The 27,548-nt window shown below is 53.0% G+C and overlaps 1 protein-coding gene and 1 long non-coding RNA gene across 2 annotated transcripts in view; one reads left to right on the forward strand and one right to left on the reverse strand.

The window, feature by feature from the left end:
- Positions 1-27,548, forward strand: part of LOC127491338 (uncharacterized) — a 101,005-nt gene that overhangs the window by 53,153 nt on the left and 20,304 nt on the right. The window contains exons 4-5 of the long non-coding RNA XR_007919977.2: positions 8,799-8,894; positions 20,646-20,766. This is a non-coding gene — a long non-coding RNA (uncharacterized lncRNA). The remainder of the gene's footprint in view (positions 1-8,798; positions 8,895-20,645; positions 20,767-27,548) is intronic.
- The window catches only part of LOC100357827 (polycystin-1-like protein 2), a 99,086-nt gene that overhangs the window by 22,835 nt on the left and 48,703 nt on the right, over positions 1-27,548 (reverse strand). The window contains exons 20-33 of the mRNA XM_070062795.1: positions 26,801-26,927; positions 25,416-25,547; positions 23,915-24,137; positions 23,211-23,404; positions 18,940-19,170; positions 17,306-17,407; positions 13,936-14,114; positions 12,209-12,355; positions 8,451-8,650; positions 7,590-7,798; positions 6,825-7,026; positions 3,655-3,883; positions 2,639-2,843; positions 1,259-1,355 (exon numbers count right to left, since the gene is read on the reverse strand). Coding sequence (XP_069918896.1) covers positions 1,259-1,355; positions 2,639-2,843; positions 3,655-3,883; positions 6,825-7,026; positions 7,590-7,798; positions 8,451-8,650; positions 12,209-12,355; positions 13,936-14,114; positions 17,306-17,407; positions 18,940-19,170; positions 23,211-23,404; positions 23,915-24,137; positions 25,416-25,547; positions 26,801-26,927 — 2,477 coding nt within the window. The remainder of the gene's footprint in view (positions 1-1,258; positions 1,356-2,638; positions 2,844-3,654; positions 3,884-6,824; positions 7,027-7,589; positions 7,799-8,450; positions 8,651-12,208; positions 12,356-13,935; positions 14,115-17,305; positions 17,408-18,939; positions 19,171-23,210; positions 23,405-23,914; positions 24,138-25,415; positions 25,548-26,800; positions 26,928-27,548) is intronic.

The following is a 27,548-nucleotide window of genomic DNA, read 5'->3' on the forward strand; positions in this document are numbered from 1 at the left end:
TTGAACCACACTCTCTGATCCCCAGCTCACCATGCTCCATCCACTCTGACAATAACTTCCACAAAACGACAAGCTCTGTCCTGCCTCAGGGCCTTTGCATATGCCCAGTGTACAATCCCTTCCTTCCGTCCCTCAGGAGAAAGCCTGGGCAGCACCTCAGTTAAGTCTGCACTCTCTCGTTCTGCCCCACCTCTGGGTCTCCCTGCAGATCACACCTGGATGTCTACTTGTGCTTTTACTGCCTACTGTCATTTCTGCAAATGGGCCATTCATCCCAGGGGCAGTGAGCGGCCTGTTCTGCCCATTCAAGGCCGTGTTGGCTGGGGGGGAGGCAACCTTGTGGGGTGGTGTTTTGCATCTGGATTGTGGTAATGGTTACCACAGTCAACACACGGTGCACTCTCAATGGGTGGATTTCATGTCACTTATGTTCCTGCGCTGTCACTGCCTGGCGCAGGGCCCGCCCTCTCTGAGGAACTGCCAGGGCAATGACTGTTTAACTGCTCTGGGGGCTGGTGTCTCTTTTGTCTTGAGAGAATATTTTAATGGACTTTTTGGATCTCAAGGCCAAAACCCTGTCCTGGAATGGAAGACTTGAGGGCTGTGACACAGTAACCGTGCTGTACAGCAATGCGCGCCCAGGGGCGTAGTTTGTTTGTTCCTCGCTTATTTTCCGAGAAAGTCGAGATCTCTGCAGCAGGCAGTAGCAGCTTGATTTTATTTGGTTGGCTTGCTTGTTCTGTCTAATTCTCTTACTGGCAGTACCCTCAGAAGCTTGGGGTGGGAAACAAGAGGTCAGGTTGGCAGGAAGGGATTGATCAGCGGCCGCCTAGGCCAGGGGTCAGCACGACCGTGTTCCAATAAAACTTTATTTGCAGACACAGCTGATGGGCTAGCTCTGCCCGTCTGCTCAGGTTTGCAGACCTTGGTCCTAGAAGTCTAATCTACAGGCACGTTCTGTAGCCTGCCTGCCACCTGCTGCTGCATTTACTTCTTTATTTATCTTCCTTCATTTAGTTTGTTCTCAAGCCCAGGGCCCTGAGCCTGGGGGAAGGAAGAGGATACCAGGGAAGAGCTCAGTGCCTCTTCTGGTGGGGGGCTGCAAGGAGAGGAGCAACAGGAGACAGGGGTGGTATTCCTGGGTGGAAGGCTAGTGGGGGAGCCCAGGGACCCCTGAGGCTGGACTGCAGGGCCTACTCAGCCTCCTGAGCACCACCAGGAGACAGGCGCCTGCCTCCACCCACCGAGGTCCCCTTACCTGGGCCAGACAGATGTCCCAGCAGCAGGGGCACGGCCTCCTCCTCGTCCTCTACTCTCTTCAGCACCAGTGCAAAGAAAGCAGCGAAGCCCAGCACCTAGAAGACACGAGTGTTGAGTGTTGGCCTCGTGCCTGTGCTGGTCACTGCCAAGGCCCGGTCCAGGACTGGGCCACATTTCTGTTCCGGGCGTTGGGCCAGGCTCTGGGGAAGTCGGGTGGCTCCTATCCCCTCCTCTGCAGGAGGGTGGGGGCTTGTGAGGAGTGAGGGCCTCCAAGCAGAGGGAATGCTTGCAGGCACTGGCGCCGTCTCACCTGCTGCTTGCCGACCTGACGGGTCTCTCACCTCTCAGGTGGGCAGTCACTCCTCCCTGGGTTACAGCTCCTACCTCCCTCCATGCCTGCCCTTGGTGCTAGGTGAAACACGCAGCTCGCCCTGCACCTACCACACACGATCGTAGCAGGAGTCTGCGGTTGGGGTGGGAACACAAGGGCTGGGGACAGGGACACACGCCTATTCGTGATACTCTCTGAGGCTGGTCTGGGGAGGGTCACAAGTTTTGTGTGGTTTGTTTTGCTCGTATGCTAAAGGCTGTTCAAGGTGGAATGGAGGAAACCAAAGTGTAGAGTGGACAAGGAGGGGTGGGAGGGCAGGATGTGGTGGCATCCCATAGGCATCCAGATTCACTTTGAATGTCCCACTCCTCCCTGTCCCGTCTGTAGCTTCCCACACTCAGCGCTCCTTCCTCCAGGGGGTCCCCCAGGGATTGACCTCCACCTGACGCCTCCCAGGGGAAGCTCCTGGCCTGGGCTCAGCCTCTCTTTGACTCTCCCATGTTCTATATGTGATTTTACATTCCAGAGCTGGGAGTGTAGCTTCTAGTAGATGCACACATACATTGTCAATGAAAACCCAGTAGATAGAGTATTACTCACATTGATCTATACAAGGGATGTTCAAAAACGTCATGGAAAATGTGGCACAAAAAACTATGCATGGATTTCACAGTTTTTCCCACCAGAATAAAGTATCTATTGCTTCCATTTTTCTAGGAACTTTTGGAGTACCCTTGTACTTGCTTGTGACTTTAACACTGCCTCAAGGTTTCTCACCTGTAAAATGGGGGTGTGAACCCTCCTAGGGTAATTGTGATGAGGAAACACGAGCGTCTTAGCACAGCACTAAGCCTGGCCCATTGAGTGCCCAGTGACCAGGGCTATTACTGTAGTCACCCTGTGTCAGCCCTCCTGCCCCAGGGCCCACACAGAGGTGGTGCTCCCTGTAGGTTTGTTGAGTGAGTAAAGGAAGGAATGGTTGTAGGCCAAGCAAGGCAAGGGTTGGCAGCAGGAAGGAGGGCAGCCACGTGGGGGTGGGGTGCTGACCTTCAAGGGCTGAGTGATGAACACGCTCTCCACGAAGGAGACTGCCATGGAGAGGAGCCACCTGATGGAGCTGGCCCGCCCGTAGTGCAGGCCGTACAGCATGGTGAAGAAGGCTGCCACGCCGCTGGTAGTCGCCACCAGGAGCCAGCCCACCAGGACGCACCACCAAGGCAGGCCACGTGGAGGCCTGCTGGCCCGCAGGGCGCTGCCGAGGAAAGTGGAGGGACACAGTCAGAGTTGAAACCCCACTCCACCCCACCACCTACACAACCTTGGCCGAGCTCTTGAGCTCTCAGGCCTCTCTCTTGTCTGTGACCTGGGTCTAGCAGCCATGCTCAGCTGCAGCGCCAGCTGCACAGCCTGGCTCCATCATTCCTTACGGCGAGCCGAGAAGGCTGGCACTGCGTCAGCTTTTTGTTTTCAGTATGAAAATGTGTCATACAAAAACAAGCGAGCAGAAGGAAACTCAAGACACTCATCAACCCCTGGACTTCAACAGCCATCGTTACCTTGTCACCCTCCTTGTCAGGGCGGGGGCTGCTGGAATATTTAAAAATAGATCGCAGACACAACATCATTCATTCCGAATCACTTCAGAACGCACGCCTCAGACGGTCACGCTCTGAGCAAATTCTCTTTCTCGCTTAGGGACAGACCTAAGAAGCTAGTGGTACTTCCTTAATGCCATCTAAAACCTGTCTGTGTTCACCTTTCTCGGGTCATCTTGAAGTGTGTCTTGTAAATTTGGGCCAGGAGATAGACATCGTTCCTGCTTTACGCATGGAGAAACAGAGGTGCAGAGAGGGTGAGGGACTGCTTGGAGGGTGCACAGCGAGGAGGAAGCCCACATGAAAACGGTTATGACCTGTGAAGTGCTGTACCAAGGGCTGTACGCATCTGTCAGCAAATAACTCTGTGCGAACCCCACTTCCCTGAGTGTGTGTGGAATCCTGAGTCACTTCTGCTTGGGCAGGCCTGGTGGATGTTCTTCCACAGGCCCCAGCGCAGTGGCTTACCTGGTGCATGCTGGGACCAGGAGGTCCTGCTGTCCCCCCAGGCAGCCCTTCAGGGTCTGCAGCTGCCTTAGCGCCCGGGCGTGGCTGTGGCGCTGGGGGGAGCTCCGGGGCCCAGCCAGCCTCAGTGCTTGCTCCATGTGCTCCAGCTGAAGGTAGAGACACTGCCTATAGAGGCCGTCCTTCCAAGGCCCTCTCAGGGCCATCTCAGGCTCGGGACACTGCCTTCTCCCTGGGGGACCGGGGGAGAGTGATCAGCTGGGGCAGAGCGACAGCAAACCAGCCAAGGAGAACAAACAGGAACAGCAGGCACCTTGGGTAGCAAGCACTTGCCATTGCCAGGTGAGAAGTCTGAGGTCAGCACATGGGGGCAGGTTCTTGGGTGGCCCGGCCAGCCAGGATCTGGAAGTTTCTCTTTCAGCCTTTCTCACAGACATTAACGCCACCCCCGCCACACTGCTGGACACTTACCAGCATCTGGCTAACCTTGCCTCATCTCGGCCCCAGCGTTTGGCCCTCCTGGAGGATTGTAAAGCGAGTCCTAGACGTGGTACCGTCTCGTCTGCACATACTTTAACACAGTGAGATGCGGACAGAAATCCTGCCTCGCCTAGCGCTAAAGACGGCATCCTACGTTTTCAGCTGTCTTTAAGTAACGAGCCCTCTCAAACACACGGAAATAGAGGGGGGTTGAGATGGAGTCACAGGCACCCACTGCCTGGCTTCAAACCCAGCAGCCCCTGACGTCTTTGCCAGTGCCTTCCCACTCTCTCCCTGCGGGTCATTTGTGTGGGGAGCAAACCGGACTAGACTGAGTTACTGGAATTAAGACTTATTCTATGCATCTACTCTCCCACAATATGGCGCTGGGAGAGAAGTAAACAGCTTCCGCACAGCTGCCTCCAGTTCAACCAATAAACTGTAGGACTTGTTCCTGATTGGAGAGCAGCGTACTCGGCGTGTGGGCAGCCGAGTTAGGATTGGCGGAGGAGGACTATAAAGGAGGAGAGAGACAGCATGCACCAGGAACATCTAAGGGGAACACCTGAGGGAACACCTGTGCAGCCCCCGAGACGACCCGGCCGGCGGTGTGCCGCTCCCCTGCGGAAGTGGGGAATGTGGCCAGGGGGAACTGCCCTTCCACGGAGGTGGAAGGGATAGTAGCCAACCCGGGAAGAACCAGCAGCAAACCCGGGGAGGGCCGAGCAGACGAAAGAACAGCGCAGGGTCCTGTGTTGTTCCTCCACGAAGAGGGGGAGCGACAATTTGAAGAAGACAGAGTATTTCTATAGAAGATTAGGACTCTTTTTAAGAAGATGATCCTGATGGCATTATCATTTTTTTTTTTTTTAGAAAGATTGGTTGATTTATTTGGAGGGGATAGAGAGAGAGACAGAGATCTTCCATTCACTGGTTCACTCCCCAAAGGGTCACAACAGCCACAGTTGGTCTGAGCCAAAGCCAATAGCCTAGAGCTCCATCTGGGTCTCCCACGTGGGTGACAGGGGTCCAGACACTTGGGCCATCTTCCTCTACCTTCCCAGGTATATTAGCAGGGAGCTGGATTGGAAGTGGAGCAGCCAGGACTCAAACCAGAGATCTGATATGGGATGCTGATATTGCATTGTTAATCTTTAAAATGATTAATGATAATGATGAATAATCAACAAATAACTTCTGCACAGCACTAAATATCCCATCAGTGGTCAAGTTTCCTCTGATTTACCTTCTGGATGCTTTTCTATAGTTCAAATTTCAGATTTCTAAAAAAAATTTTAAAAATCTTTTTTCTTAAATTACAGAGGTAACACATTCATTGTAAGAAGAAACAAAATTTGAACATTTCCACTATTCCCTGTGCCTTTTAAAAAATTTATTTGTTTATTTGAAAGGCTGAGTTAGAGAGGCAGAGAGAGAGAAAGAGCTTCTATCTGCTGACTTACTCCCCAGATGGCCACAATGGCCGGGCCTGGAACTCCATCTGGGTCTCCCATGTGGGTGTAGGGGCCTGAGGACATGGGTCATTTCCTGCTGCTTTCCCAGGTGCATTAGCAGGCAACTGCATTGGTGGAGCAGCCAGGACTCAAACCAATGCCCGTATGGGATGCCGGCATTGCAAGCAGTGTCTTAATGCATTTCATCATGATGCCAGCCCCTCCTTTTGCCTTTTAACGAGAAACTTGGCTTCTAGAGGAGGAAGAGCCAGGCTTTAGTCCCTGAGCCTGAGCTGGGAGGTGGTGGCACCCAGGGGCATGTTCTCCTGGCCCTGAGCAGTGCCCATCTCCTCATAGGGTGTGCAGATGTGTGTGTATGTGAGTGACAAAGTGGAGTCCCTCTGCCCCGTGCTCTCTCACTGGTCACCAGAGTGAGGAACCATCACTTCCACAGGGAGAAGGCTATGGTGTGATATCACCGCCCCTGCTGCAGACTTGGCCAGGAGCAGGGTACGCCCCTGGGGCAACGTCAACCCCCACCTCCCTCTGACTGGCAGCCTCCTCCCTCACCCTCCTGACTGTGCCTCCCTCCACTAAAGATTCCAGTGTCCACACCCTCGTGCTGCAAGGCTTTTGCTCATGTTTCTGGAAGATACCATCATGGCCAGTTATAGCACCACTCACTGAACACCTGCCTTGTGCCTGGCTGGGACGTCAGCTTTTCATGTATCTTGTGATCTCATTCAGTCCTTATAACAAGCCAAAGAGCTAGGTGGATCCATAGAGGAAGAAACTAAGTTTCAGAGAGGCTGAGCAACTTGCACAGCTGTTACTGCAGCCTGAAGAGCCCCAGAGTGTGGCCAACTCCAGAGTTTGTGGTCTTCAAGTCAGCCCCTTCTAGCACGTCCATGGTGAGTGCCAAGGCGCCAAATGTGGTGCCGTGCGTCCATGGGATAGGCACTTGGATGACCTCCACAGACGGCACATACTTGGCTCTCTGGGGCACATCCTTCAGAGCAGGAGGAGCAGAGTGAGAGACGAGACCCCAGGTCAGCAGGGGCCTCTGAGTGTTGCAGTGAGAACTTGGGGCCTTATAGATAACAGGTCCGAGAGGTACAGAGAAGGGGTGATGATGAGAGGCTGAGACAGAAGCTAGTGAGGGAGACCCTGGCACGGCCTCTTGACCCCCTAGTAATACAGACCTGGATCCAAAATGGCTCTGAAATGCCAAGGACTTACCTTCCACTTGTACAGATCCAAGAGCAAGTGGCTTTTTGGCTTCCTCCCCAAACCCCTGGCCTGTCATGTTCTGTGGACATATGAGGTCTTCCACCAAGGCCAGGAGATTGTTGATGTCCATCAGGCTCATGGAGTCGCAGCTGGAGGCAGGGGATGGCACCCTCAGAGCTTTAAACAGTGAGCTGACCAGTCTCCTCATATCCTGCAAGGCAGCCCAGGTCGGTAACAGAACGTAAGCCATGGGTAATGGGTGAGGTTTAGGGGTCAACAGCATATGCCTTGCCCTGGGTAGACTCATTTGAAGCCCAGCTCTGCCCACTGAGATTTGATATTGACCTCCCGAGCATTTGTCCTGTTACCTCTAAAATCCCTCTTTTATGGTTTGAACTGATTCATTCTAGGCCGTGTTTTTGGAAGTGTGGTTCATAATAGGTGCTCAATAAAATCTTGTAAAGTTCGTGAACATAGAAGAGGGAATCTTTTCTATGAGCAGATTCCAGTCTAGGAGATTACAGTGAGGGTGGACGATTTTGCATGCAGTATGTACTTAAAAATGTGTATACATGCTTGTACATGTGTGTACACATATGTGTACATGTACATGGATGTATGCATGTGTATGATTATACTCAGTTCATGAATCTTGGCAACTGATACTGCAAGACAAAACAGGGCTGCAGGGCCCCAAGTCCTAGCTGTGCACTCACGCCTGCATGGCTGCAGCCACCCCCACATGGGCTGAGGTTGAGGACATGCCTTGGTCACTGCTTCGGGTGTCAGGAAGCCATCCTCCACGGGTTGGGGTGTGGAAGTCAGGTTGGGGGTCACGCTGTCTCGTTTCCCAAGGCTTTGCGCCTGCGTGGCCCGAGGACGGGTGTGCCGAAAGATCTGAACGATCAGGAGGTTGATGGGGAACATGAGGACAGAGCTCTCCAGCCCAATCACCACTTCCTGCCAGGTGAATTCAACTTTACCTGGGAAAGGCAGGGAGCAGGTCACGGGGAGGGGCAGTCACGCAGAGCCTGTTCCCCCACCCCTTCCAGGAGGTGGCTGTGCCTTGAAGGATGCATCTGGCCCAGCACCTGGGAGCTCACCTCTGACCCCTTGGGTTGTGCTGCTTGATAAGACTATCTATTTGTTTATTGGGGGGCCGTGGGCCACACGGATGATCTGTGTGGACTGTGTAACTTATGGTGGGGTCTAGGGTCTTATGGTGTCAACTTGACCTCTGGGGTGGCTGGAGGCGGAGGCCAGCCAGGTGGGTGGTCAGCCATGCTGGCCCTAGACACTAAGGCTTGGGCACGCTTTCCTGGCTGGCAGTACTTAGCGTTTGTTGCTCTACCTTGTCAGGAGTATTAGTGCTGTCCTTGGCCACCCTGGGAGGTGACAATCAGAAGCTCCATGCCTGGCCTCCCCTGGGCCCTGGCTCACGCACCTCTGTCTGTGGCTGATTTTCACCTACGTTCTTTTGCTGCAATAAGCCATGGTTGTGAGTACCATGCACTTTCTTAGTTCTGTGAGTTCTCCTGTGGCTCACTAAAGCTGAGAGTGGTCCTGGGGGCTCTGGAATGGTAGCCGCAGTGCGAGGGAGGTGAAAGCCCTGGCCACCGCGACACAGGGAATTACCCAAGTCCATCTTTTGCTCCGCTGGGTCCTTGGGGATGCCCCAAAACATGATGCTGGTTAGCATGGTGCACAGGAGCAGGGAGAAGCAGCAGGACACCCGCTGCACACGGGTGAAGTTGCTCCGAGCCGAGCAGCTGAAGATGGAATACCAGAGGTGTCCCTCCTGGAAGCCCGCAGAGGTCTTCATGAAAAACAGGTGGCTGCGAGCGGGCAGAGAGCGAGGGGCAGGCATTAGGGAGACAGGAGTGGGGAGACACTGGCCTCTGTGGAGCCAGCCTGGGATAAGAAGGAGGAGGAGAGGGAAGGATTTGTTTCTCAGGACTGACATACATATTTTTAATGTTGCAGAAGAGACACTGCATCATAGCAGCTGTGGAGATGGCCACCCTGGAAAGCGCTGGGTTGAGACCCTGGACTGCCCTCTTCCTAGTGCTCTGACCCCAGGTAAGTGACTTTAGTCTTTGTACCTCAGTTTACTTGTCTGGAAGATGGGAAGCAGCCTACCCTATTGGATTATTGTAAGGATTAAAAGTGATAACATTTTGTAAAGCACTTGGGACAGTAGCTGGCAACAGATGAGTTGTCAATGGGTATTAGCAGTATTGTTTTTGCTGGGATTAAAATAAATTTTATTATTGATTTGAGAACTGCTATCTACTGGTCCCCTCTCCAAATGCCTGCAGTAGCCAAGGCTGGGCCAGAGGTGGGAGCCGTGGCCATAGTCCAGCTTTTGCACAGTGCGTGGGAGGAACGCAGTCATTTGAGTTGTTACTGCTGCCTGCCAGCATCTGCTTCAGCAGGAAGCCGGAGACAGGGGCCAAAGCTGGGAATCAAACCTAAGCACTCCAGTGTGGGACGTAGCGCTCTTAACAGCTGGGCGAACCGGCACTCCTTTTGCTGTGATTTTAGTAATACATTTTAATACATGAATATAAATGTAATGTTAGAATAATCTTAAAAGGGCTCTGGCTTTCTAGAGGGCATGCAGAGCTGAGACTCCTCACTGGCGCTGTTCTGCTTGGTCAGGCCCAGCACCCTCCAGGGCTGCCCCACGCTCTGACGGCTGCTCTGGAGCACAGGGAGCTGGAGGCGGGCCTTAGAGTGAAGGCTGCCAACAACAGTGACTTTCCACGTCGCCCTTCCACACCACGTGCTCTGATGGGCACCAGGGACTCACAGGGGAAGACACACCCCGCCTTCAGGGAGCTCCCCGCTGTTTGCAGGCAGCCCACGTTCTGATGCACTTGGTGACAATATTTGCTCCTGACTCTGAGCCATGTCCCATGCCGAGACTGTTATGGATGTCATTTCATGGAGTTTGCTCCATGCCCTTTGGGGGTAGGGGACACCAAATAACTCATTTTCGGATGCACATGCTAAGCCTGTGAAGATCCAGGGTGATGCAGCAGGTCAGTGGCAGGTGTGTGAGACCCACAGTTCCCTGCCCATATCTGTGTTCAACCTCTTGTAGGGTCCATGTCTCTCTGATGGACACTTTTTCCCTCTTGGAGGCCCAGATCTCCTGAATAAATGTGCTGGAAATAGGCCTAGTGCCTGTCAGTAGGAGAATGGTGGGATCGTTGTGTGATGTCCGTTCTATGAAATATTTCAAAACCAACAAGGAAGTGGTATGACTCAAACACATTCTCCCAATAGGATGCTCGTGATATATTGTTAAAGAAGAAAGGCAGGGCAAGCACTGTGCTGTGGTAGTTAAGCTGTTGCTTGGAATGCCTGCACCTCAAGTCAGAGTGCCTGGGTTCAAGTCCCAGCTTTGCTTCCAATCCAGCTTCCTGCTAGCACGCACTGCAGGAGGCAGCAGGTGATGGCTCAAGTATGGGTCTTTGTCACCCATTTGGGAGACCTGGATGGAGTTCCAGGCTCCTGGTTTCAGCTTGTAGCAGCCCTGGCTGCTCTGGGGAGAGAACCAATAGGTGGAAGATGTCTTTCTCTCTCTGCCTTTCGAATAAAATAAAAATTAAAAAAAAAAAAAACAGAAGAAAAGCAACACATTTATAGTGGGTTAGCTTTTAGAAAGATGTAAGCATCTATGGTGTTGAGTATGTGTGCATGCATGTCCGTGCATATGTGAGTGTGTGTGAGAATGAGTATGCATGTGTGTGCTTGTGTGTGTATGACTGTGTGTCTGTATGCACACATGTGTGTGACTGTGAGTGTGCAGTGCACATGTGAGATTGTGGGTGTCTGTGTCTTTTTTTTTTTAAAGATTTTATTTATTGGGGTGGCACAGTGGCACAGCAGGTTAACACCCTAGCCTGAAGCGCCGGCATCCCACATGGGCGCCGGTTCTAGTCCCGGCTGCTCCTCTTCCAGTCTAGCTCTCTGCTATGGCCTAGGAAAGCAGTGGAGGATGGCCCAAGTCCTTGGGCCCCTGCATTCATGTGGGAGACCAGGAACAAGCTCCTGGCTCCTGGTTTTGGATCAGTGTAGCTCTGGCCGTTGCAGCCAACTGGGGAGTGAACCATCAGATGGAAGATCTCTCTCTCTCTTTGTCTTTCTCTCTCTGCCTCTCCTCTCTCTGTGTAACTCTGACTTTGAAATAAATAAATAAATCTTTTAATTAATTAATTAATTTTTTTTTGACAGGCAGAGTGGACAGTGAGAGAGAGAGACAGAGAGAAAGGTCTTCTTTTGCCGTTGGTTCACCCTCCAATGGCCGCCAAGGCCGGAGCGCTGCGGCTGGTGCGCTGGGGCCGGTGTACCGCGCTGATCCGAAGGCAGGAGCCAGGTGCTTCTCCTGGTCTCCCATGGGGTGCAGGGCCCAAGCACTTGGGCGATCCTCCACTTCACTCCCTGGCCATAGCAGAGAGCTGGCCTGGAAGAGGGGTGACCAGGACAGAATCCAGTGCCCCGACTGGGACTAGAACCTGGTGTGCTGGCGCCGCAAGGCGGAGGATTAGCTTAGTGAGCCGTGGTGCCGGCCAATAAATAAATCTTTTAAAAAAAGATTTTATTTATTTATTTGAAAGGCGGAGTTACAGAGGAGAGGCAGAGGCAGAGAGAGAGAGAAGTCTTCCATTTCCATTGGTTTACTCCCCACATGGCCACAATGGCCAGGGCAGGGCCAGACCAAAGGTAGGAGCCTGGAGCTTCATCCTGCTCTCCACGTGGCTGCAGGGGCCCAAGCACTTGGGCCATCTTACACTGTTTTACTATGTGCATTAGCAGGGAGCTGGATTGGAAGTGGATCACACAGGACTTTAAGGGGTGCCAGCCCTGCAAGTGGTAGCTTAACCCGCTGTGCCACAGCGCTGGCCCTGAGTGTGTGTCTGAGTGTATGCGTGCATGTGTATATTGTACCTGCTCATATGTGTTTGCAGACCACTAAGAAAGGAGGCCATACTACAGGCAAGGGGACAGGGAATGAGTAAGTCAAGGGCAGTGTATACTGAAAAACCCTGGAGGGTACAACAGCATGAAAGAGGAGCCCCAGTGGCTGGGTGTTGAATTTTCACTTATTCGGTCTGTGCATTGATACAGAAAAACAAAACACCATTCTGCAACCTTCGTAAGTAAATAGGGTAACTTGCCACCACTCCACCCGCTAGCAGATGATTCTGTCATGGCGGGTCATATCTCCCCAGCTGGGACCCTGAGTCCCAACAGGACAAGGTGATCTGCTGTGGTTGCCCCCACCCAGGGCTGCCCAGGCCTGCTTGCTGAAATGGGCTTCTGTTTGGATTGTGATCGCACAAAGAAAGTAAAAAGCATTTGCTTAAAAAGAGGAGAAGAAGCACCTGAATTGTTTTCGGTCCTGCTCGGTGGCCACAGGAAACACCCTGTCGAGAACACAGTCTGCGACATCGACGGACAGCCATGAATTGCAGAGGAAATACCACTTCCGGTCCATTGCTGGCTCGTAGACCAGCACTCGGCTCACGTACCTGGGGAAGGGACCATGATTTTGAGAACAGGCTGTGGGAGAGGAGAGATTTTCTTGGGCACGTGGAGGTAACATCTTTACAAACCTGAACCCCAAGAACAAGCGCTCCTGGAAAACAGACTTCTATGAGTATTTTCTTCATTGTTCCTGGGTCCCTGGTCAAAATTCGTCTCCCATGGTGGGGTTTAGTTTGTTAGAAAGTCAGCTCTGGGGCCGGCACTGTGAAGCAGTACCTGTGCTGCTGGCATGCACCGAGCACCAGTTCCAGTCCTGGATGCTCTGCTTGGGATGCAGCTCCCTGTGAATGCACGTGAGAAGGCAGCAGGTGTAGGCCAAGTCCTTGAGCCCCTGCCACCCACATGGGAGATCCAGATGGAGTTCCAGGCTCCTGGCTTCAGCCTGGCCCAGCCATGGCCATTTGGCCATTTGGGAAATGAACCAGTAGATGGACGATCTCTATCTTCCTCTTCCCCTCTTTCTCTACTTCTTTCCCCATTCCCCTCTCTTTTCTCTGTCACTCTGCCTTTCAACTAACTTAAAAAATCTTTAACAAAGCCAGCTATGGAAGGCTCCCCGCCCCTCAAGTTCCAAGCCCAGGGCCAGCATCCAGTCAAAAGTGAGTGAAGCCAGCTTGTGGAAAGTGTGTGTGTTCCAGCAGGTGCAGGCGGAATGCCCACAGAGCAGGACCCTCTTGTTTCCCAGCCAGTGAGGCCATCACTGATGTGGGGCTTGGGACTTAGGGTGCCACCTAACCTGGTTTGGGTCCTCGAGACCTGGGCAAAAGGGAAACCCTCTTTCCTATGCTGCAGCCGCTTCCCCATCCCGCTACAACCAGTAAGAACAGCCACAGAGTCAACAGCTGCTCTTCACTGAGCATGCACCACGCTGTCAAGTGGAAACATGCTTGGTGTGCATGTCTGTCGAGGTCACGGGCCCTCCTGGGGTGGCTGACGCCCAGTGATGTGGTGCCCGATGTGCACCTGGGCAGCTCAGTCCAGCCCCAGAGGCCCCCACCAAGGGCCAGTGGGCTGCTGTGTGGCTGGCTGCCTCCCTCTGCCTGTGCTCCCTCCCTTCCTCCCTTCCCAGGGCTCACAGTAAACCTTCGTATGCTTCCCACCCTCCTGGAGTCTGCTTCCTGGGCACAGCCTGCATCTGAGGCACTTACAGTACAAAAGTGCAACTCCCGAAGAATTAAAGATGCACATAAATGCTGTGATTCATTTTTTAAAGCAGCCAGCTGCTAATGCATGACCAGTCTGGACACCACTCATTTGGGTCACTAGTTTTGGTCTCAGAATGCAGAGGCCCCTGTTCTGAACTTGCCTGCTGTGTGCCTGTGTGCAAGTCACAGGTCAGTGCTACAAAGAAACCAGCGGTGGGGCTGGTCCTAGACCCATGGTTGTGACTTTCAGTCCTTTTGCTCGCTGCTGACCGGTCTGTGTGGACCATCGACCAGGCGCCCTCTCTGACCCTTGGTTTCCTCCTCTGAGAGATGGAGGTCCGTTGCACGTGCCTTGCAATCGTGAGGATCAGGAAGTAGCAGACGTGCAATGCCCAGCCCGGGGTCTGGCCCCGACTCACCAGGATGGCCGGTCCCCTGAGTTGTCATGCCACAGCCTGAGGCTCTGCAGCTCCCCGAGGGGGAACAGGGTGGAAAGCAGGAAGACATCCACTCCTCCTCGCTCGAAAACTGGACTGTTGGGGTCTGACAGGTGGTGGGGTTCACTCTCTCCATCTAATCCATACAGTGTGATGGTCACCTGCAATCCAGAGACCATGAGTGGCCATCTGAACCCTTCTAGACCTGCTCCATTGGAGGGGGCCAGAAACAGACAAAAACCAGCCCCTCCCGTCTTGGAGGTTATTTGCCGTTATTTTTTCTGTTACGTGCAGGTTTAGGGTGACACCATCTGCATCCCCCACTAACAATCACATTTCCAGGGCCTCACACAGTGCTTGGCACTGAATAATAAACAGTTGTTACCTTGAAAATAATAGGGGTTTTCAAAAAGTGCGTGGAAAACGTATATTATGTGAACCATGTATGGATTTCAAAAGTGTCTGCAGCAAGATAAACTTACCCTTAAATTCCATTTTCCTGTGAACTTTTTGATATCCCCTCATATCCCAAGGGTGCACCCTAGCTCTTCCAAGTAAGAATATTGGGAATCAGATCCAGGAACCTGTTGTTCTGATTCTGTTCCTGTGGTGATGATGGACACACCTGATTTTCTGAGTCAACAGCAGCATTTGTGTGGCAGATTCTGGGCTCCGCCTGCATCCCTCTGCGTCACCACTACAGTGCTCCTGGCATCTGTGTCCAATTGCCGGCCACCACAGCTCCTGCCCCGGGAGCTCTCTTTGGCTGCTGGAGCAGCAGGCTGGAAGTGCCAGAGAACTGACGGCTCCAGCCAGCTGTTCTCAGCCAGCGGCGGATACCTACCGCGGCTCCCTCACCCCTCAGCCTGGACGGCTTCAAGGCTCTCGTTTCTGCTGTTGAGCTCCCGGGAGCTACTGGTTTGATCACGTTCACTCTGCTGCACCTTCCTGTCCCTGTCTGGCTTCCCTACTCTCCTGCAGGGTTTCCAGGGGTCCCGTCTCGGATCAACCCTTGTGCTCAAATCCTTGTTCCAGCGTCAGCTCCTAGCAGGATTTCTCCAGCTCCACTGCTGATGCTGAATGACCAGGTCATTCTTGGTGGGCAGGGCTGTCCCATGCACTGGGGCTGTTTTCCTGGCATTTCTGGGCTCGACCTGCCATATGCCAAAGGTACCACCTGCCCCATCTTGTGACCTCCAGATATGCCTGCACCTTGGCCAACTGTCCGCGGGGGTGTTAACACTGGCCCTGGCTGAGAACCTCTCAAGATCAAGTGAAATGTGACGGCAAGGCTGGGATCAGTGTCCCACTCCTTTCCTGTCGTCATTGGCTCTTCAGTGTCAAATGGGAGTGAGTGGAGTGTTGCATTGGATGAGGAAAGTGATACCTGCGTTTATTCAACAAATGGTTACCAAGGACTTACTCTGGGTTAGCAGGTGCCTAGGGCCTATGACACAGTGATAATTAAATTAAAATGTTCAATTAAAAAAGAACATGTGTAAGTAACATAATAAAAAAGGAACAGACGAATGCCCTGCTCTTGTGAAGCCTGATGTTGTTTTGGATAACAATGGAATTTTCTTCTGGACTGGTAAAAACACATATGGTTCTCAAACTGTGTTCCATGGAACCCTTGGCTTCAGTAAGGGAGGCTGCTGTAAGGGACAACTCTCGTGTATCCTGATGAGGGACGTGGCACGCACGAGATACTATAGAGATGTCCTCCACAGTGAAATGTTCATGGATCTCAAAGGGTCCAAAAAGAACTGAAGTATTGCCTTCAGTCCATCTGGTCAACCTGTTTAAGCACAGATGGTGTTGCCTGACTTCTTAGCCAGATTCTGCGCATCAGTCCACTTGAAAATCTAACTCAAGACTGTTTTCAAATGGTCTCTCTTTCTTTCTTTCTTTGGACAGGCAGAGTTAGACAGTGAGAGAGAGAGAGACAGAGAGACAGGTCTTCCTTTTTTGGTTGGTTCACCCCCCAAATGGCCACCATGGCCAGCCACTGGTGTGCTGCGCTGATCCGAAGCCAGGAGCCAGGTGCTTCCTCTTGGTCTCCCATGCGGATGCAGGGCCCAAGCACTTGGGCCATCCTCCACTGCCTTCCCGGGTCACAGCAGAGAGCTGGCCTGGAAGAGGAGCAACCAGGACAGAACCCGGCACCCCAACCGGGACTAGAACCCGGTGTGCCGGCGCCGCAGGCTGAGGATTAGCCAAGTGAGCCCCGGTGCCAGCCAGGACTCTTTGTTTTCAAATGGTCTTTTTCTTCCCTCCCTCTCTTATCAATTCTGTTGTCCCCATTTTTCAATATCAAGAGCTTACTGACGGTTCTGCTGTACCTGTGAGCACACCTGCTATGGGCAGTGCTCTAAATGTGTGTGATACTCTTTGGTGAGAAGAGAGATGACCGACGGGCACGAGACTGGCCTTAATCCTCTTTGAACTGCTCTCCCTTTACCTCAGTGATACTGAGATTACAGTCATCTTTTGTTTGATGAAAAGACTCCCTAAAACACAAAAACCAAAAGAGAAATAAAACTTGAACAGCATTGGAGCCGGCGCTGTGGCGCAGCGGGTTAACACCCTGGCCTAGGCTGGCGCCGCGGCTCAATAGTAATCCTCTGCCTGCGGCGCTGGCACACCGGGTTCTAGTCCCGGTTGGGGCACCGGATTCTGTCCCGGTTGCCCCTCTTCCAGGCCAGCTCTCTGCTGTGGCCCGGGAGTGCAGTGGAGGATGGCCCAAGTGCTTGGGCCCTGCACCCGCATGGGAGACCAGGAGAAGCACCTGGCTCCTAGGCTTCGGATCAACGTGGTACGCCGGCCACAGCGCCGGCCGCAGCGGCCATTGGAGGGTGCACCAACAGTAAAGGAAGACTTTTTTTTCTCTCTCTCTCTCTCTCTCACTGTCCACTCTGCCTGTCCAAAAGAAACAAACAAACAAACACTCTGGCCTAATGCACCGGCATCCCATATGGATGCTGGTTCGAGTCCCGGCTGCTCCACTTCCAATCCAGCTCTCTGCTATGGCCTGGGAAAGCAGTAGAAGATGGCCCAAGTCCTTGGGCCCCTGCACTCATGTGGGATACCTGGAACAAGCTTCTGGCTCCTGGTTTCTGATCGGCGCAGCTCCAGCCATTGCGGCCATCTGGGGAGTGAACCATTGGATGGAAGACCTCTCTCTCGGTCTCTACCTCTCTCTGTAACTCCATCTTTCAAAATAAATAATAATTAAAAAAAAAAAAACTTGAACAGCACAGAATCCACTAAGTGAGTCCCCAGTGGCAGAGCAGTGCTTCGCTGTGGGGGGAGGGGGAGTGTGCTGATCAACCAAATGGTGTTGCACAGATACCTTCGAGGACGTGGCTGCCCCTCGCCGATGTCCCGTGTAGACTGTCACCAGGTAGTGGTACTGGGCAAAGGGATCGTTGTCCTCCAGCACTGTGACCTTGACCTGGACAGAGGGACAGCATTAGGGAGGGCCCTGCTCAGTGGGTTCACCCATCACACCAGCTGAGAACGAGCTGGGCATTTAAGACAATTAAAGGGCAAAAGCAAAATTATATATGCGACCTATTCATTTTGTTGGTGAAAACTGCTCTTTAAAAAAAGCAGCATTTCGGATAAAAACTATTGACAAAAGCACAAATGCATTGTCTGTTAAATATGACCCTGCTATTATGTTGGAAATAGACTTGGTGTTAAGCCAAGAGTGTTTGATGATGGACGTGGCGAGCCACACAAACACTGTTGACCTGGATTAAGATCCGTAACCAGACAGTGCTTGCGAGGGAGCTGGAAGGAATGAAGTGCTGGGATAATGTCAGTTGGCAGGGGTTGGTCAGGGGCTCCCAAAGAGCCAAAGTCTGGCTGAGGCTCTGCGGCATCCAAGGCCTTCCCCAGCCTCACCCCATGTTGACATCCTGAGAGGTAGGGTGAGGGAGGGCGGGCATGTCAGGGCTCTATGGCTGTGCAGCCTGGCATGTGTGTATGTGTTCCCTCCAACTTTCCTAGGCACTTGCTGAAGGCCTACTATGTGTCAGTCATGGGGCATGTTTCAGAAAAATCAAAACCTGCAGTGACAGACAACCTGTAACTTGATCTCGTTTCAGAGTGGTCATATGCTCAGGCACACCTGGCATTGAATTCCTGCTCTGTCTAGAGGGCCTGAGGCCAGTCAGTGGCCCTCTGCATCCTGGGCTGCCTCCTATTTAAGACTTCAGAAGTACTGTGCAGGAAAGGGAAAACTCAGCAAGCATGGGGGTCCAAATCCCGCATGTGCCTGGGAAATCCTGGCTGCTGGCTAGGTCCTGGGGGGTAGCCTCTAAGCCCTGGGAATATCCCATGTGTTGAAAGTCTGTAGACCTGGGACCTTGGGCCTTGCTGACTTATGGTGAGAGCCCCAGGCATACTGGGGAGCCAGGAGACTGAGGCACTGGAAGACAGGCAGGTGCGCCACACCTTGCAAGCCGCACTTGGGTGATGAGGCCCAGTCAGATGCTGGTCCTGTGAGCTGTCACTCACTGTGGCTAGAGGATTAAGCAACTCCACTGGGAGATAGCCAGAGGCTTGCTCCAGGTCTCTCCTCTTTCCTTTGCTGGATTTAACCTGCGTCCTTTTGAGGACCATAACTATAACCACGAGGCTGACTGCCTTCCCGAGCTCTGTGAGTCCTTCCAGCTGATTACTGAGCCTGAGGGTGGTTTTGGGCACCCCTGGACTGGTCCCCAAGGGCTGCTGTGAGCCCTATTAAGTGGGATAACTCCTGTCCTATAGTAAGTTCTTGGAAAGTGGTCAGTGGCACAAGCCTCCTGATAATTATATGAAAAGAGACATTTTGCCTGAGACAAGTCCCAGGGTCCAGGGTCCAGGCCTGAACTGGCAGCTGGCCTCTCCGCTGCCCACCCTGGCTCTGGTCCCTGCAGCCCCTGCAAGAGGACTTCCAATGGTCCTCTCTTCCCCACCCCCTTGGCCATGCAAGCTCACCTTGGCCTGATCCTGCACGTCCTTCCTCCTCGCCCAGATCACCACCAACACGTAGATCACACACAGGCAGCCCACAGTGGTCACCACCACCGGGTTGTCCTCAAAGGTGGCAAAGAGCTCGGCAGTCTGGCCAACGTCAACGGCATTGGGCATCACTAGGAACGTGCTTCCGAAGAAGGTGAGGTGGTCACAGAGGCAGTGGGTCTGGGAGGGAGTGGTCCGCGGCCCCACCTGCAACTCCAGAGAAGCCAGGGTGGAAATGCTCTGGGGCTCGTCCCAGCTCCCTGAGCCCAAGGCAGGAGAGTGACATTGGCTGCGCTGCCCTGCGGTGCGCTGGGAGGTTGCTTCGAGGCCAGCCTTGGCAGGGGGCCCCTTTGAGCTTTTTCATTTAATTAAGCATGAATTTTAAAATGCAGAGGAAGTTATTTCTAGCCAACATCCTACCCATTGTTCTTAGTGGGCACCTCTGTGTATCTTGGTGGTTGGCCTCGCCAGTTTTAGAGAAGTGTGCAGAGTAATGCTGGGGTCCTGTTGGTTCTACTCCTGAATCATGCATCACCCTAGACTCAATGTGTCCATTGCATGCCTAAGGCCCACTCACAGGGCAAGCATTTGTGTGACGCTAACTCTGTGCCCTGCAATGGGCCAGATGCCAGAGGACGCCCATGGCAACCAGCCCATCTCAGTTTGCCTGGGACTTCCCCGTTTTTCAAACAGCAAGTCCTGAGTGCCAGAAATTCCCTCAGTAACAGGCAAACTGGGATGTTAGTCAACTTATACCAAAGAGCAAAATACCATCTGGGGAGTCACAGGGGTAAAAAGAGAAGAACGAGTGTTTAAATCCTAAACTGGGAGTGACCATTTGGCCTGGTGGTTAAGATGCCGGCTTCCAGGGGCCAGCGCTGTGGTGCAGAAGGTTAAAGCCCCAGCCTGCAGCACCAGCATCCCATATGGGCACCAGTTCGAGTCCTGGCTGCTCCACTTATGATCCAACTCTCTGCTATGGCCTGGGAAAGCAGTGGAAAATGGCCCAAGTTCTTGGGTCCCTGCACCCACAGGGGAGACTTGGAGGAAGCTCCTGGCTCCCGGCTTTAGATCGGCCATGCTGCAGCCATTGCAGCCATCTGGGGAGTGAACCAGTGGATGGAAGACCTCTCTCTTTTTCTTTATAACTCTGTCTTTCAAATAAATAAAATAAATCTTAAAAAAAGATGCCAGCATCCAAGATTAGACTACCTGTGTTTGAGTCTCAGCTGCATTTCTAATCCCAGCTTCATGGGAATGTACACCCTGAGAGACAGCAGGTGGCAGCTAAAGTGGTTGGGTCCCTGACACCCATGTGGGAGACCTGGATGGAGTTCCTAGCTCCTGGCTCTAGCCCTGGCTCAGCCCTGGCTGTAGTAGCCATTTAGGGAAGGAACCAGCAAATGCGAGATTTCTCTCTATTCTCTCTGTGTGTGTCTGCCTCATAAATTAATGATTGAAACCCCAGTCTGGTGTCTCAACACCAGGAGGGGGATGCACTGGGACAGGAGAGACTGGTGGACCAGGACCAGAACCTCTACCTATGCCTTGCTTTACCCCCGTGTGGTCAGGCAGGCCATCCCCAAGCCCTGAAGCAAGCCAGCAGTCGTCTCCCAGGGACATTTGGTGGGTAAAGGAGATTTAATTCAATCCCATAACCCAGCATTGCCTTTTCATTCCAGGGTCCACTTCAAGGCAGTAAGGATGGATGGAGCAGCAAAGAAATTCTGAGAATTCTGGAAAGTTCTCTGGTCTAGCACCTGCTGGGGAAGAACCTCAGGGAGCCCAGTCATGTCCCAGCAGGTAACTGTTTACCTTATTGAGCTGTTCAGCAAGGCTCCCCCCACCACATACACGCACAAGCACAAACACACGCACATACACATCCATTCCCCCCACTCCACCCCCGGGCATGGTGCCAGTGGTTCATTACACAGCTGGGGAGCTTCCTGGAACACCAGGCATGCCTGGAAGAGTAGGGCTGGTTCAGACAAGAGACCTAAGTAGGTGCCCGTAACAAGACCGAGTGCTGGGGCTCAGGCCAATCTGGATGTAGACCCAACACCTGTGCCTTCCTGGACTCGCACAGTGATGAGCTTCAGTGGCTTTCCCCACCTTTTGTAGCCTGAGGGGGCCTCTGAATATTGAGAATTAACCTGTGGATCCACCATGACAGTAGTTGTGCCTTCAGCATCCTTGGAGAGAAAAAAATATATGCAAGAATATGGATTCTCAGACTCCTTGTAATAATTCCTACTTTGCTCTTAGATAAGAATATGTGGTCCAGAGACCTGGGACTTGCTGTGTAGGGAAGGGAGTGGTGGTTTTCCATCTAGGCCAGATGACTTTATTTACTTGTGGATGCAATTTCTATGTGTCCATAGTGTATCTGTACCTGCACCTGTACCTGCACTGTGATGAGTATACAGTGCACAAGTCTGGGCTAACCAGAGATTTTGGTCCCTGATGCATTCCTGCCTATGAGCTCTGCACGTCCCCCACTTACATATGTCTGCATTCATAGGTGCATGGTTTTAGCCTAAAGAGTACCCACTTGCCAGGCTCCAGGCTAAGTACTTCATCCCCCTCATCCAAGACCCCCCTGTATTCTCTGTGGTAGCCATCCTGTATCCCCATGGTGGGATGAGGAGGCTCAGAGAGGTGGGGCGACTTGGCCACCATTTGACAAAGTGGGATGAACAGCCTGACGCCACCCTGACACTTGTTGAGTAGACCTTGGGGGCATTCTGTGCCAGGAGCCCAGGAATAAGAGGGCTTCCGGGAGAGGGGAGCAGGACAGGGAGACCACACACCCAGGGTTTTTGTTCCCGAGGTACAAAGGCTCGTGCTGCAAGTTGTGGGGAACTCGCTCTCTCCTGGATGCCTCCATACACCCAGGTGAGTCTTCCCAGCACCTGGGGGAGTTCCCTGTGTGTGGCAGCCGGAAGCCAGGGCTTGACCTGACCAGACAACAGAGGCAACTACAGAAGTGAACACAGAGGGAGCTAGTTCTGAGTCTCTTCCTCCTCTGGCTCTGCTGGAACCTGGCTTCTCCCAGTGCCTTGGGACCATTGTGTGCCATTTGCTTCCTGTCTGGTCCTCTGCTAGGCTGAGAGCACACTGGGTTTTCTCAGTGCTCCGTCCCAATCACCAGGCACGTGGTGAAGATGTGTAAAATAAATAAATGGGCTAGGAGGAGACAGATGGGAGAGAGACTTCAATTCCAAGTGGAGGCTGGTGCAGGAGGAGGGAGAGGGAGGGGGAAATGTAGAACAAATCCAATGGAGGGAGACCCCAGGCCCCCAGATGTGTGGGAGCTCCCTGAGAAGAGCAGGAGAGTTTTACTAGAGGGGAGCCGAAGTTTTACAAGTGGGGGGTATAAGAAGGGTGTTGGAAAGAGATGGCACTTGGCAAAGGCAAGGAAGGGGAAGGGACAGTGATGCCCTAGAGTGGGCTCTGATGACCTCCAGGCCAATGTCTGCCTGCAGGACGCTGCCGTAGGCCTTGGCTCCTTAGGGGCAGAGCTGAGCTGACCTGAGATGGGTTTGATTGCAAGGGACAGAGCCAAGAGGCATCCCAGGGCTCAGCAGGACAGCACCAGGCTCTGCAGAGGCAGCACCTAGCATGGCGGTTGTGTTTTAGAGACAAAACAGACCTGGCTTCAAGTTCCAGCTCCCCATCTTACTAGGTGTGGGATTTGGGACAAGTTAGCTTCCTGAGCCTTTGTTTTACCACCTGTAAAATGGGGGAAGACAGCTACCCTGGAGACCATGGTGCGGGCTTATAAAGAAAGCACAAATCCAGCAGAGAATGCTGCACCCATCCTAGCATGACAGACCCACGGTGAGTTTACCTCCTCGGCAGTGACGCCCTGGCCTCCTCAGCCACTGGAGTCCGCAGGGCTTCCTAGCCATTCGTCCACTCGTGGAATTATTGTGGGCTCCAGTAGCAACAAAGCACACAGTCCCCGCCTCGAGGGCCCTCAGTGTGCCCAAGAGCAGCCATCATGTAAGCGTTCTGTAGAGAGGTCGGTGCTGTGCAGGGGGCATGTGTGCTCTGGGGTTTACAGCTGGAAATCTGACCGAGTTGGAAGTGTTGCTAAGGCTGGGGCAGGGGGAGGAGGGATGGTCCAGGCACAGGGAACAGCATATGCAAAGGCCCTTTAAGTGACACAGATGCTGACTCCACAGGAACCGGTCACAACCAACCACGCTGCCCTGACTTCCCGTTCTCATCCCTCTCCTTACCTGGCACCCAGAGTTGTCCCAAGTTTCCTGGACCTCATCCCAGAACACACAGTGGGAGAGGAAGGTAGTGATGCCGACTGTGAGGTTCCCACGGGGGGCCAGCTTCAGGTCCAACTCGGGGGCCACAGTCAAACAGTAGACGCCTTCTCCGAAGCGCAGGTCCTCAGGGCCCAGGATCCACGTGAAGGGCTCCTCTGCAAGGAGCAGGCACCAGGTCAGCTGGGAAAAGGGGACTGGGGTGGCTGAGCAGGGAAGCAGACTCCCGACGTGCTGGGAGTGCCCTCTCCCCCGGGACCCAGGAGCATGGAAGTGCCATGACTTGGTCAGCATGCAGAGCACCCCAGACAGACAGGGCTCAAAGATGGATTCTACCCCGTAATGGGTCTGTGATCTCGGGCTGTTTCTTAACCTCTGTCTTCTCATCTGGAAAGTGGGGATTTCAACACTTCCTACCCTCGAGGGCTGTGAAGACCAGAATGGGGTCAGTTCCCTAAGTGCTTATCAGCTTCGTCAGGGCATGCATACAGCAGGTGCTCAAATAAGATTGGCAAACATTAGTGCTAGTAACACCAACAAAAAGAAGGGACTGCATGTGGCAGGTGGCTTTTTCCTTTGATTTTCTTCCTATGGCTTCTGATTCTCAAGTTTGAAGCGGGTCACACCCCAGGAAGCAGCTCAAGAAAGAGCCCGGGGAACAGGGCTACCTGGAGCAGGCGTTGCCGGGAGGCGAGTTTGGACATCATAATTGGTCGTGTTGGGGTGGAAGCCGTAGCCCAGGCTGAGCGTGAGTGGGATGCCAGGACGCCAGTGCAGCTGGATCCCCAGGGCTGCCTTCCCTGAGGTCATGTTCACCCACAAGGCCCCAGGGCTGGTCAGGCTCAACACAGTCGGCTCACCGTGTCCTTCAGAAAGCCGGGGCAGCAGGATCTGTCATCGGAACAATCAAGTCAGAGGTGTGCCAGGAAGCAGATGCCACTGGGCAGTGTCCAGCTGCTGCCGAGAGCCGTGCAAGGCAAGTGCTGGGAGCTGAGCTTCGCTCCTGTGTTGCTTGCCTGCGGCCTCTGTAAGTGACACCCTCTCACTGGGAGGCTCTGGAATCTAGGAGTCCAGAGCCAGGTCAGAGGGCTAACATCAGCAGGGACGGCTCCTTCTGGAAGCCCTGGGAGAACCTGCTTCCTTGCCTCTCCCTGTTTTGGGGCCACCTGCAGTCCTCGGCTCATGGCCCCTCCCTCACACCACTCTAACTTCTTGCTTCTGGCATCAAATCACCTTCTTCCGTGGTCACTCTCTGCCTCCCTCTTATAAGGACCCTTGTGACTGCAACAGGCCATTGGATCATCCAGGACCACCTGCAGACCCTCGATTCAATCACAGCTGCAAAATCTCTTTTTGCATTTAAGGAGACATTGATCAGCTCCAGGATGAGGACATAGACAGCAGCGGAAGCTGTCACTGAGTCGGTCCTTGCAGAGAAAATTGGAGAAGGCTAGAACACTCATTAAAGCCTTGGAAGCACTTGTGAGCTCATGTCCTAGCTTAATTTTTTAAAAAAATGAAAATACCTTGTCTTTCCCTGCCCCCCTCATTCTTCCCTCTGCTTTTGCTTAATTTTAAAGGAAAATCTGGGGCTGACAATTTGGCATAGTAGGTTAAGCCACTGGCTGTGGCCATATGAGCACCGGTTGGAGTCCCTGATGCTCCACTTCCAATCCAGTTCCCCATTAATGTGACTAGGAGGGCAGCAGATGATGGCCCAAGTATTTGGGCCCCTGCCACCCAAGCAGAACACCAGGATGGAGCTCCAGGCTCTTGGCTTCAGCCTAGCCCAGACCCAACCATGGCAGCCATTTGGGGAGGAAACCAGCAAATGGAAGATCTCTCTCTCTCCCTTTTTCCTTAACTCTGTATTCCAAATAAATACATCTTTTTTTTTTTTAAAGAAATATATATAGAAAATCCAACTGCACATTTAGAGGCTACATCATGGGTTGGTTCACACAATGAAGATGATTAAAAGTCCAACTCACAGATTTACAACAAAGAAAGCTTCTCAGTTAAGTACCCAGAGATTGGTTAAACTGACACATTCTACATGAAATGCAACGTGTAAGGCAGAGTCAGGGCCATTTCATGACTGACTGTTGTACAACCAACTTGAAAAGGAGGCCAGAAGCACCCCGACTTCTGACAACACTCGACTGCTACCTCAATATTCTCCGACAGGTTCCTCACAGGGATGAGCTGTCCGTCAGCGCGGGTCAGACGGAGGCCACCAATGGTTCCACTGACGTCAAAGCGGCTCCCGGCTGGGAAAGGGCTCTTTGGGAAACTCATCATCTGCAACAAGATCAGAGAGTGTCAGCCGGACCCCTGGACCCCTTGGGGCTGGAAGTGGACAGGTGCTCAGATGAATGACAGGTCCTAAGAGGGGCGGGTGAGGAGCCTTGCTAGAAGGAGGGTGGGACAGGCCTTCAGCTGCTACTGGTTTTTCTGGTGTGTCCACCCTTGGGCCTCAGAGAGTGGGCCCTGGGGAACCCAAGTCAGCCTTGCTTTGGCTGAGCACCTACAAGATCGTGCAACTGTGCAAATGTCTCTGTGCAGCGAGCCGATGTGGTTGGCCTCCATACCGCGGTCTCCACATGGACGGACGCACCCAACTGCTGATGGAGAACACTTGGAAAAAACTGCGTCTACACTGAACATGGGAGTTTTTTCTTGTCATTGTTCCTTGAAGAATAGCGTGTAACAACTATTCACATGTCCTTTACTCCACATCAGGCATTATGACTGTCTTCAAGAGGACTTAAAGTACATGGCAGGCCATGTGCAAACACAGGCCCCTGAGCACCTGGGGCTGTGGTGTCTGGGAGAGTCCTGGAATGAATTCCCCATGGGTGCTGAGGACTGACCTTAAGTCTCCAAGAGAAAGATGCTTGTCACTTTTATTTGGGCTCAAGGAATCAATAGTCAAAAATGATCGTTTCACCGGTTCAAGACCCGGCTGCTCCACTTCTGATCTAGCTCTTTGCTATGGCCTGGGACAGCAGTAGAAGATGGTCCAAGTCCTTGGACCCCTGCACCCATTTGGGAGACCTGGAAGAAACTCCTGGCTCCTGGCTTTGGACAGGCCCAGCCCTACCTGTTGTGGCCATTTGGGGAGTGAATCAGTGGATGGAAGACCTCTCTCTCTGCATCTCCTTCTTTCTCTCTCTGCCTATGCCTCTCTAACTGTGCCTTTCACATAAGTAAATACATCTTTTTTTAAAAAAGTGCCTTTATCTGAGGGTGGAAAGAGCCTGAGTTTGCCATTTCCTGGTCATGGAACTGATGGAAAGAGCTTTCCATCTACTGCCCAGTAGATTCAAGGCTGCTGGAGAGGTTTTGCGACTCAGTATGAAGAGGACAGGTTTGGATGTCAGGAGTGCCACTTAACTGTGGCTTTGGCTAAGTCACTGAACCTAATCTGTAAAATGGGCACAGTAGTACCATGTGGTCAGCAGAGGTGCTATCAGCAGAAACGAGCAAATACATGGGACAGCGCTTTGCAAACTGTGAAGGGCTGTCCCTGCAGAGGTGATCACTGCTGTTACCCTGATGTCCACAGGCTCCTGGCCGTCCTCTGCAGAGCCGAAGGACAAGGTGGCAGGCAGGGTGAAGGTCGCAGAGCCAGCAGCAGCGATGTGCATGGAGGAGCCTCGCCAACTCTGTGGCTGTATTCTGGCCATGGGATAAGACAGAGAGAAGAAAGTCAGAGCTGGAGGAAGAGCTGTACCCCCACACTACAGGGAGTCCTGGCTTTGCCATCAGAGGGGGTACAGCGGTGAACAAAGCTGGAAAATGCTCTGTCCTCACGGAACCTCCAGGGCAGCACAGGGCATCCACTGCCCTCAGTGCTACTTCTGCTCAAACAGTTGCATCTCTGGATTATCCAGACACCACAGGGACAGCTGCCTGCTCAACAGGTGCTGAGTGAGTAAGTGAGCTTGGGCGGAGACATTTCTCCAGGCTGCTCTCTGTCCACTCGATCTCTGGTGTCACGGCCCCACCTTCTCTGGCCTTTGACCCTGTCCTATCTGATGAGTGTGGGGACCTGCTTTCAGAGCCTAGTTCTGATCAAGATGCCACTTTGGAAAACTGCCCGAGGGCTGCAGAGGGCAACCCTGGCATGAGGAGCCAGGGACTGAGACTTGGGATGAGGGTGGAGAGGGGGTCCCACAGTGCCTGCAGCACAGTCTAGCCCCTGGTGGTCAGGTGGAGGGGTGGTGGGAGGATGACATCTCTAGGTGCTGGGTCAGTGCTCAGCCAGGGAGAAGCCCTCTGGGAGGAAAAGTCCCCTGG

Source organism: Oryctolagus cuniculus, chromosome 18, assembly GCF_964237555.1.
Source record: "Oryctolagus cuniculus chromosome 18, mOryCun1.1, whole genome shotgun sequence".
NCBI classification, from domain to species: Eukaryota; Metazoa; Chordata; class Mammalia; order Lagomorpha; family Leporidae; genus Oryctolagus; species Oryctolagus cuniculus.